At 41.7% G+C, this 11,632-nt stretch overlaps 1 protein-coding gene across 1 annotated transcript in view; it reads right to left on the bottom strand.

Moving 5' to 3' along the window:
- The window catches only part of LOC117896455 (zwei Ig domain protein zig-8), a 44,396-nt gene that overhangs the window by 1,887 nt on the left and 30,877 nt on the right, over positions 1-11,632 (bottom strand). The window contains exons 4-5 of the mRNA XM_034804788.1: positions 6,256-6,383; positions 4,979-5,147 (exon numbers count right to left, since the gene is read on the bottom strand). Of these exons, the coding sequence (XP_034660679.1) occupies positions 4,979-5,147; positions 6,256-6,383 (297 nt within the window). The remainder of the gene's footprint in view (positions 1-4,978; positions 5,148-6,255; positions 6,384-11,632) is intronic.

Raw genomic sequence — 11,632 nt, 5'->3', positions numbered from 1 at the left:
TTGACTTTGTTTTGAGTGCATAGATTCTGCAGACCGCTCTTTTAATATCTATTCGGTGCCAGACAAGTTTCAAGTTCCAGAACCATCTTATGAAACTTTCAAAGACATCATACCGATTTCTTACCATACATATATTTCTTTCGGACAGGTTTTTGTCTTTTTAAAATTGATTTAAATCTGATTTTTGACTTAAATCCACAACCGATTCATAGTTTAAATGATATTCACTATTTATAAACAAATTTTGTATTTTTAGCTCAAATGGTTGAGTGATTTGCATAGGGAAATTGCTTTCTAGTTCTTATCCGACAAGTATTTTCCTTATTAATAAATTGCTTAACGATTTAAATCAGTTCTGCTAAAGTATCTTTCGGATACATCCCCAGCAATTGAGTGATGAAAAAAGGTTAATTTGAAAGCTGCAGCACTTTTCATGCCAGAGAAATCTGCCAAAGGAGGAGAGGAGACTTTAGCTTGCATCTATAGGATGTATCTGTATCTGCATCTGCATGCCTCTGCTGCTCCTCCTCCACCTCCTGGCCCGGCCACTGGCGATGGCTGGCAAATCCAGCAGCTTTATTGCCTATTAACTTAATTGCCGGCAATAAAAACGCCAAGCTACTGGCTAAAAAAAGAACACAGAAAAGATGAACAGACAGCAGCAACAAACAGGAGGGAAATATGCCATCTAGGAACACGACTATGGGATACTCTTTTGGCTTCGCAATGTAAAGAGCATTTAGATGAATTCTTCAATATTTAACCCAAAATTCACAGGAGGGGAATTAACGGAAAGTCCTACGATATTTGACAAACTTTCACAATTAAACTTTCACGAATCTGAGAAATGTATTTGCATTTCTTCGCTGACAGCATGGTAAAAATCGTCCCAGTCATCTGTTGCATTCTTTGCTTTTTGTCTTTAATTACAGGGTATTCCACTGCCCAACTATTTTGTGGAGACTACGCTGAATGGGAGATGGGGAATGGGTCCAGGGAACAGGGGCCATGGGTGTCTTGAGTGGCATCTTGGGGGTGGTGGGGAGGGGTGTAGATGGTGGTACATGGAGCACACAGATGGCAGATACGGGAGCCATAAATTTTGGCATGAAATGCGCTCGCGGAGAGTCTCCGAGTCTCTGTCTGTGTTTCAGTGCTACGCGGCGACTGCTGCTTCAATTATCATGCATCGTTCGTCCTTTACGAGTTCGTTGATGCCGCATCATGAGCTGTTACTTAAGTGTCCTTCCTCCTCTTTCTGTCTCTCTCTTTCCATCTTTGTGTGTGTCTCGCTTTTTTGCTTTGAACTGAATGCAGATTTCCCAAACCATTTTCCCCCAAGTTCTTTGGCTACTAAGCATTTTGAAAAGTTTTCCATGCCATGCCGAATGCTAAGCGACAATGGCCAATAACCAGGAGCAACAACGCTCCATCGTACGAAGCGTCCACTAATTACAAAGGATATAAGATAGAGCCGAAAGGAGCGAACGTCTGGTCTGCTCAGTTAATACGGTTTGACATAATTAAGCATTTGAGAAGGAGGAGCACTTGCAGAGGAGACACAATGAATCGTTCGTCCACTTATGACAGTAATGAAGGAGTGGCCGTAGCAGAAGGTGAAGGCGGGAGGGACACTCTCTCTTCCTCTCTCTCTCTCTCTCTCTGGCAAAGATAAAAGCGTCACAGAAACTACACCTAATTGGATTGGGGTTTTTGTATGGATTGTGTGTGGTCGAATGGAACGCTTGCAGGACACCAGAATCAGTTCAATTAATGAAAATGACTTTGATGTCAGTCGATTTCTGTGCGTCTTGGTGTAATGATCGCATCAACTGATGCCCAAAAAGACAAGCAACGGAATACAGCAGTAAGCGGCTTTTGTTATTGGCTTTGATGCCGCAAGACCAGGCATTATCAATAATGCAATAACTAAGACATTTATGTATGAGTACACAATATAGGAGTTCAGAAGACAGGAGAAAGAGCTTAAGCGAATGCGAATGAGCTCTGATTTCAAAGGAGACAGAAAAACAGCAGACAAAATGGAATGAGTGATTGAATGAATGCGCTTCTGAGTGGAGGAACTCCTCATGAATTAAAATTTTATATCTATGTATATGGAAATAATGATGGAGGGCCGAAAGTAATTATTGAATCTTTGATTTGGAGGAAAGTCACCCAGACGGGAACACCCACAGAGGATTCCCCTCGACAATTGAATTCAAGTTAGGAAGAAAAGTCTCCTTCCTCGAAGCGGAAATAGCACAAACTATCTGAGAGATGCATGGCAATCGCGACACATTTTATGTACATATGTAGATACCAATGCGGATATGTACACCCTCCGATGATGCTGGTTCTCTGTTTTCTCCGCACCGAAAAGAAAACTCATTTACCTTCTCAGTTATGCTTCGATGCTCAAAGAGGAATACTCCAAACGGACGGGATGGAATGGGTAGTGGCTGCTGCTCTTCCCCATTGGAAGGCCACGACTGATCTCTCTATTTTGCCGGCATTTGGGCGGCTTTTGTGTCGATTTCAATTTGGCTTTCTGCTGCCCTTTGGTGAGTCGTGCTCTGAGGGGGGGTGAGTGGTAGTCAGATGCTTTTATTAAATAAACTAGTTGGAAGTGTGGTGGAAAGCGTCCCGCTGGCAGCAGGAGCTGCCACCCGGCTACCCCATCAATCTCCATGCCCCGTGGCGCTGTGTGGCATTGGCCCTGTGGCAACGTTGGGGCGCAAACAACTTGTGTTAATTACTTAAGTTTCAGCAGTTGTTCCACTTAACAAGTTGCTTGCTACCACTGCCTGGTAGTGCTACTGCTACTCCTGCCACTTTCCCTGTTCCTGCTGCTCCTCCTGCTTCTGGCCTTTTTGCCAGAGTGTCAGCTGCTGCTCTTGTTGCTGTTGCTGCTGTTGCTGTTATTTTTAGTCTAATTCCAGGGGCATATTTGTTGTAGCGTGCCGCTTACACGCCAAAGTCATTTGCGCTCAAGTTGTTAAACTTTTTGCTTTGTAAGCGCTTTTTTCCGGCCTCAGCGGAAGCCGGAAGGCGGATGGGCGCCTCGAACCCGGCCAGGCAGATGGGGGAGTAGATTGGAGTCGAAAACCATCCAAAGCTCAACACACAGTGGCTGCGGCGTCTGCGGCATAAACGAGTCAAAACTTGCGCAAATGTTGATGCTCAAACTTTTTCCTCAACTAATTTTCTTTGACTTTTCCATGCGTGTGTCTGTGTTCATTTGTGTGTGCATAAATGAGTATCTATGATTTTGTGTGTACCCCTCCGTCTTGGCTAATATTGGCTAATACTGGGTCCTCAAATTGTGTCCCCTAAAGAGCTTCAGGAAAACATAGTTATACAAATTATGATGCATGTACATTGAGATTCGGAAAAGCTTTCATTAATATCCTCAAAATATTCTTGGAATTGTTGCTGTCGAAGTGGAATTTACAGGAAAGACATGCAAGAATATAGAATAATTGATAATTGGATTTACCAAAACGTAATTCTAGGCAAAATCCTGAAGCTGATGTGGAATAGCAATCCATTTTTAAATGATTTATCGGATAAGAAGCGCTTACATTTAATGGGTATGAAACGGATTGAATGGGGTTTTAAACACAAAATAATACTGCTGCGAATCGGTTATGTTTGCTCAAACGTTAAATACTTTTGGGGAACTAAGAGCCAAATTGTTTACCAATTTTTCGAAACTCATAAAATGTTTTATATATTTTCGAAGCACTAGTAATAGGGAAGAAATAGGGACACAATCTAACAGATACGGAATCGAAACTAACAATTTTACAACACCAACAAAATCTGAAAGTAAACTAAAAAGAAAACACTCCATCAAAATATTGTTGCCATTTCAGATAATGTCCCACAAATATTACCGAATATGTACCACCTTCATTTTATAATTTCGACACACAGGACATTATCTTTTTAGGGACATTTTGTCGGAATGGGGTTTCCGATTGAGTTAAAAACCCATTCCTTGTTCTTTTTTCAGCTTTTTTACAAAAAAGATGCAAGATAGTGTTTTTTTTTGTTGGAATCGATTCTATGTACATACCGTCGCACCCAGACCGAAGCTCATAAACTCCTCTGCAAAGTCAGACCAAACTATATGTTGTGTTTACAAAAATAAATCTCTCTTTCTCACTGCATTCAGAAATTTCTCTCTCAAATCTTCCATATTTCGCGTTGCAGTATTACAAAAGTAAATTAAAAATTCCACAAACTACAAAACACAAAATACTAAATATGTGCACACAAAACATTTGGAAGCACTTGGTAGTATTTTCCACAACTATTAAATAGTACTTTTTAATGAACATTTGTCAAGGCAAATGCATTCCATACAGTGGCACTCTAGTATTTTAATTATTCATTATATATATTAATTATATCCTATATTTATTAATTAAACAATTATAATCTCTTTCAATCATTTTCCCCGTATATTTTTTTATTTTTCTTGTTTCTACTTGAAGCTGTGGCTCTGTTTTCCGGTCCAGAGCTCAAAAGTTATACACCTAATTGTTGGTTCAGTCATTTGCCCCCAGGGACTACTCTCTGCCCCCCGACTCATGTCTGCAGCAATCTCTATGTTTAATGTCATCTCCCCGAAGCGTCTCCGGTGTAGGAGAAACTTGTCGTCAATCACTGGGCGAAACGCTTGCTGTGTTCCGCTCCGCTCTGAACTGCTCCGCTCGTCTGTCAAATAAAGCCGAGGCAAAAGCTTAGTTGACTTTTGGGCGCCCGCACATTTGTCTTGCTGAAAACCCCCACCCTGCCCAAAAAAGGGAACCCCTCGTAACCCAGGAGCTTCCTTATTCGGACATACCATGCACTCGTTTTAACCAAAACGACAAAAATAAAGGAAAGGTACATGCATACATAGGGCGCTCTTTTGCATAGCAGGACACACAGAGCGCTGCTCGGACACTGGGTCTGGCCCTCTACTCACCATCAACGATGTGGACGCGGACCGATGTGGGATTGGCATTTGAGGGGGCGCATGTGTAGAGGCCCTCATCCTCCTGTATGGCCTTCTGGACGAGGAGACGGCTGGTGGTCAGTACACCTTTCTCAGTGACTAATGATATGCCGCCGCGAGGTGAATCGAAATTTATGACCTGAAATGAATAACACCCAAAACACGAGAGAGAGAAACGAAACAAACAAAACAAAAAAAACAGAGCTTAGTACCACACACAACTTTCAGGAGCTGCCTGCCGCTGCTGCTCTACGAAATGTTCTACAGATTTTTGGGGTTTGCTTGAATTTGCTGGGGGAAGGGGAGGGACGGAGTCTGTGGCTCTCCAGAGCTCATGTTATTTAAATTTTTATTAATGACAGTCGTTTTAGTCTCAAAAGAGCAGCCAGGATGCAGGATTTACAACAGCAAAACAGGAAATCATAAAGAAAAATGTAAAAGCTTCACCGATGCGTTGGTGGATATTGTACCTTATTGTATCTAGGATCATTCTGTAATGGAAGTTCAAAAGTTAAAAATCGAAATTCAAGAGTTAGAAAGTCTTGAAAAATGTACACTTTTAGGGGCTTTAATATGTGTTGTGTCTTTTTTTAGATTTCTTCGAAAGTTTTGAGGTACGTCAGTGCATTTTTTGTAGGTATTTAATAGAAAGAAATATGGGTAAAAAGTTTCAGATGTTTCAGAATGGCAAGCCATGACCTTAAGATGTGTATACTGCATAACGAATTTCCAACTAGCTTTTAGGCTTAACGTGATTTCTGAACTTTATTCATCGATTCAAACTGTAACAAGTTTTTTTTTTGCATTTCCATGGAATTTCTTCTACGAAACTTATTCCACAAAGACGTGTTCTAAAGACACTTCATTCTAGTGCCTAATAGCCTGCACAATTTAAAGAAATCTTTGACAATGAGGTTTTTTGTTGAGTTCCCTGATTGCTTGAGCGTTATTTGGGTTTGTGGGGGGAAGAAAATAAATATTACCGCCGAGCACTAATACTAATAATCGTAAAAAGTGTAAGATGTCTCTGCCGAAACTGAAAGCGGAATGAGAAAGGCGGACCCTTGTCAAATATAATTATTGATGCTGTTCTTATCCCTCGCTCTCTCTTCTTTACTGTCATATACCATATCGCATATGTAGTGTAAGCCCCCATATACACGTGCACCTGTCATGTGGTGTTTTTTTCTTATTTTGATGCGGGGGTTTTTTTTGTTTTGTCTTTGGGGGTTTGGGGACGCACTCACCTCGCGATTGTGGGACCAGGAGACGGTTGGCGGTGGTTCCGGTGCAAATTTCACAATGCAGGTTAAATTGATGGTGGATCCTTTGTTGATGTGCAGGTCGGGGCCGCCAATGACCTCGGTGATGGGTTCTGCACGAGAAGATACAAAAAGAGAGGAAAAGAGAGGTTTAAAAATCCATTGCATAAGCACAGAAAATGGGGCATAAAACATTTTGAAAGCTCATTTCGGTTCAAAAACTCAAACAACAATAAAAGTAAGACACAAGAGGGGCCAAAGGTCGTTGCATTGAGGGACTCGACCATGAGGATACCCATCTTAAAAACTTAGTTGCGAAACTAATTTCACTAATTCTGGGATTAAGTATATTTTGCTATAAAAGGACCAAAAAAAAAGTATAATTATTCTTGGATCAAGTGGAAACAGTAAATGTTGTCCTAAAAATATATTAGTTTACAGGGTATAACAAACGTATATATGTATCTCTATTGAGAATAGCCATAGAGTGATGGAAGGGTATGAAGAGATGGTAATAAGGGGGCCAAGGACACTCGGAATCGTCCTCGATGTTGTCGTCGTTGAGCCTCTCTCTCTCTCTCTGTTTAAGAAAAGTTTATCTACCGTTGCGTTAAATTGTTTTCTTTCCTGCTGCGTAACCAGGGGTCGTATCTTAGGGGAAGAACCCCCCCGGAACACCACTCCCCCCCCATCACCATCACTTTCAGTAATATGTATGTGTGTGTGTATTTGACATTTACACGTTTGTTTACTCTCTTTATTCATCGTAAAACAATTTCTGACTTTTCGAAGGAGCAAAAACCAAGCGAAAAGCGGAGGCTAAAAATACACACACACGGAAAAATAGCAAAACAAAGAAAGTGAACCAGAATAAATGCAAAGTGACAGCAGAATTAGCAGGGGGAGAGCGAGCGCAAAATATACAGAGACACACGAGAAAGACGTAGCGGAAGAGAGACAGGGCGAGATACGGAGGGAGAGATACAGAAACAAAGATACAAATTCAGCAGCAAATTGTGTCATTAGTTCAAGGACATTGATTGAAATCTCAGTAACTAGAAATTGGCAAATTCTACGTAGCATTTTCAGCCTAGAAAAAACCACATTTGTATATACTTATGTATGTATATATGGCTCGAAGCATTTGTTACACTTTTTACTCATAAAAGTTATCCCGAAGAACGTGTTTTTCATTTTAAATTCTGTAATGAGCAGTATATGCGGATAGTTTTTGCCACAAAAAACCTGTAAGCTAAATGAATATTTGGATACTTTTAGGCGATCCAGAATCTATATATACATACATCCTGTTTATTCCAAACACCTTAATATAACCATCGTACCCTGCACTGCACTCCCTATCTTGTTCTCCCACTCTCTCTCTCTCTCTGCAGAGAAATCTCTTTCATTCGTCTCCACTAATAAATTGTGGGATTTCTTATATGTGTTTTTGTCTGCCAGCAAAATGGCTGCTTTAGCGCTTCCGTTTTCGTGTGTCTGTATCTCTCTCACTCCCTCTCTGTCTATCTATCTGTGAGTGTCTGAAAGTGCAGTTACTATACTTTGGCTAACGGTTATGTGCCCTCCCCCTCTCTCTGTCTCTGGAGGTGGCGCCCCGCGCCAAAGGTTAGCAAAAGTTATGTACTAGCAAATGGTGGCCCAATTTTCTTATGCAACACACTCTGGTACGAGCAGCGCTCGTGTCTCGTATCTCGTATCTCTCAATCTCCATTTGAACTTCTTTATGCGCGGTCTCTCTGCCTCTACTCCTCTCCGCCCCCCTGTCTGCATACGTGCCCCATTTTGCCGCAGATTTGATCTCTGATGTGGGGATTGCCGCCTCTTCCGCTGTTTGCCAAAGAAATAATCCCAAAGATACTTTTGAGTGAGTAAAAAATCAGCAAAACTGAAGGGAATTCATGGCATAGAATGGCTGCACGATGTTGCAGCTACAAGAAATAAAATGTATCTTCAAGCATTTGCATCTAAGGAAAACGCTTCAAAGTTTTAGTTTACATTTTTGTGTGTATTAATATGCATTTATTTGTGCTACCTTTGCTGCTGAATGAACGATATTTGTGGTGTATTTATCTATGTACGAATGTGTATCTATGTATCTGTGTCGTATCTGTATGTGTATTTATTGGTGCTCACGATCCTCGTGAAGGCAGATCAGAGACACCTGCGCCATTAGGCGAAAGATGACTGTGGCAACCTCCAGCTTCTCCTCGCCGTCGCGCTGCAGCTCCTCCAGGGAAACGCCTTCGCGCACATATTCGGATAGACTTTGAATTTCAGTCCGCAATTTCTCCTTGCACTCGACCAACATCGTCTCGTAGTCGGCCTTCGTTTTCTCCAGCTCTGCGGCGAGTACCACCTGAGTATCTGATTCGTTTATGGAAGCCAAACTCCCACGCTCCACCAATTTGATGGCCTTATCGTCCAGTGTCTCGTGCAAGGAAGGCTGCTCCTTCAGTGCCTCGTCCGAGCAAGGATGCTCCCTCGCCATCTCCTGGGAAGGGGATGTATTTTCAGCCATTCTTTCACACAAAAAACAATTCCAAAAGTAGAACGTGGGATCGACCCTATAAACGAATATTTTAGGTACTATTTGTGCGCTGCCCAAAAAACGAAGTGTATCTTTTGGGTTGCTTTCTGTTGAGTTTTCCCCAAATGTGTTTGGGAGACAAGTGACGTTCAAAAAGTGACTACTCGTGTGCTGCTATGTTTTACACATGGGGTTTTCCATTGGGCAAATCCGTAAATGGTTTAACACTCCACTCAATCCAGGATACAAAATCAAGTGACAATCGATTCACAACTGCCGCAGCTGCTGCTGCCATCATCATCTGTCAATGATTATCGAAATTTGTGTGTCTACCCCTACACACCCCTGGCCGACGATCTTTTCATGCGCCAAAATGCACACATGATGCAAATATCTCCCCGATATCCCCTTATACATATGTACATATGTATGTATATAAAATGCATTGTGTTGCATCTATAATGCACTTGTGATGATAGATTCCTGGCTTTTGCTGGCTGCCCTTCCCTGCCACATCCCACAATGCCGCTGCTGCTTTTGCTGTCAATTGCAAGCTGTTTTCCCGGACTACTGCCAGCCTTTTGTCTCCAAATTTCGATTCTGGAAGTCAATCAATGGACAAAAGTGGATTTTGCATACACCCACATACAAACACCACATCCTATATACATATGTATGTACATATGTACATATATTTATATACATACAAGCACATTCAACCAATCAACAATCGAATCGAATCGATGTGTACGTGCCTCCCATTGTGTCCTGTGCGTGTTGCGCCTTGTTGACTTCTGAGGGACACAATGCCTCCGTTCAGCCATTCGGCAATTGCCTTCAAATATATTTCGCCCACATTCCCAGATAATTTCCCAAATATGCCGAGCATAATTTCGCTTTAATACCACCGACAAGGACCCCCAAAACTATAATTTTTCTGGAAAAGTTTTGTGGATTTTCCTTGAAGTCTTCCTTACGTTTTGCCCATAAAATCGCGCCTCGTAGAACAATGGTGGCAAGCGGCAACAAATTTTATTACCCATCCCGAAAAAACAAACAAAAAGGATCCATGCCCATCCATTCTACCTTCTGTTTTTCTCTGACATTCGGGACAATTCAATTGAAAAAACATAAAGGTTTATGGGCGTGTAAGCCTTTTGCCTTCTTACCGTCTCTGCCGCCCTCTCTCTACCCAATAAGTGGGTGATTGTGTGATGTTATGGGGCAGCATTATGTTAACCTTTATGGCGGCAACAGAACCGTATACATCGTTAAATTGGGGAAAACTTTTATACTCTACGAAGATTAGGGGATTAAACACGCACATGGAGAGGGAACAGCAGTGAAAACATACATACATACATACATGTACATACATATACATATGTACTTACGTAAATACGTACATATGTACATAATATGTAACGATGAGCGTATTGAAATTGGCATACATATACTAAGGGAATACATCCTAACTCTTTAAAATACAGAATAAAAGTAAATAAAAGTAAATATGTACGTATACCCCAAAGATTCCCACACTCTTTGAGTATGCCGACTACATTGATAGGGAGCTCGTTAAATTGTATTCTATAAATAACAGCCAAACTCATTCCACAGTGCAATTCTCTGGCACTCCGGAATAGAGTCACGAAACGTCTCAAAAGAACGCAGCTGTAGATCTGATCTGCTGATAAGAAGCTGTTGCCTCTCCCTCTCTCTCGCTCTCTCTCTCACCCAACACGAAAGTGCAAGGTAAAGTGTTGCTGCTTTGCCTTGCTAGGCCGAAGAGAGCAATAAGAAGCTGAGGAGAGAGCGAAAGCAAAGCAAAATTCTGTACTGTAAATATCGCTGCCTGCAGAGTTTCTGTGCTGAACATTGTTGTTGCAATTGACATTGATTTCTGCCTGCGACCGCTGATCTGTCGGCTGATAAATATTTCGGCATTGCTATATTGATGCTCGCTGTGTGGTTTTGCGTGGGACACGAAGAGAATGAAGTAGTGCAAAAACTGAGCTGCGGTGCTTGAGTGATCGAAGAAACCAGAGTACTGGGTGACAAGTCGGGTGTATTCGGCTGTGTGTTCATGGAGGGGGCACTCGTTGGTCGACCTACTCAGTTGTTTATTTGTGGCTTTTACACAAGCTTTAAGTATTTTATTAAAAAATATACTGTACCTCCATATACTACCACGGATACTATATACCCTCTTGTGCTCTCCTAAGTAAGGGGTATAATTAACACACTCATGTGGATGGAGGACAGGTAGACGGCATTCGGAAGTTTTTATGGCAGCGCATTGGTGGGAAGTGGAAACGATTTTATGGAATTTACAGTCTTATGGTTTCTACAGTCTCCGATTCCCCTTCAGTGATCCGCTATACCAATAAAGCATGTGCAGGGCTCCACTTTCTGCAAGGTTTTTCAGTCTACACTCAGCGAACACACTCGTACAAGGCTACAGCATTCAAATTCGGTCCCAAACAAAAAAAAAAACAGTAAAAACATTGGTTGAGAGAATGAGCGAGGGGTTGAGTGAGTGTGTGTGTCGATGTAAGGGTCCTTCTGCCACCAAAGGGCAACCTTTCGAGAATCTTTACTTCATGGGGTGGGGGGGCCGAAAAAACATGGACATTTGATAGGTTTTATTTGTGTTTTTATTGAAATTTATTGTTTGATTTACACGAGTTTAAGTGACAGCCAACACACACGATATTTGTACGCGCGGGCGGGGAGGTGAGGACAATATTTTGGGGGCCATAAATCACATTCGAAAGCCCCGGCATAAAAGTTGCAAATTAGGCTACAAATGTT

Source organism: Drosophila subobscura, chromosome A (assembly GCF_008121235.1).
Source record: "Drosophila subobscura isolate 14011-0131.10 chromosome A, UCBerk_Dsub_1.0, whole genome shotgun sequence".
In the NCBI taxonomy this organism is placed as follows: Eukaryota; Metazoa; Arthropoda; class Insecta; order Diptera; family Drosophilidae; genus Drosophila; species Drosophila subobscura.
The sequence above is the reverse complement of the archived record's forward strand: the minus strand, read 5'-3'. Positions and strand labels throughout refer to the sequence as shown.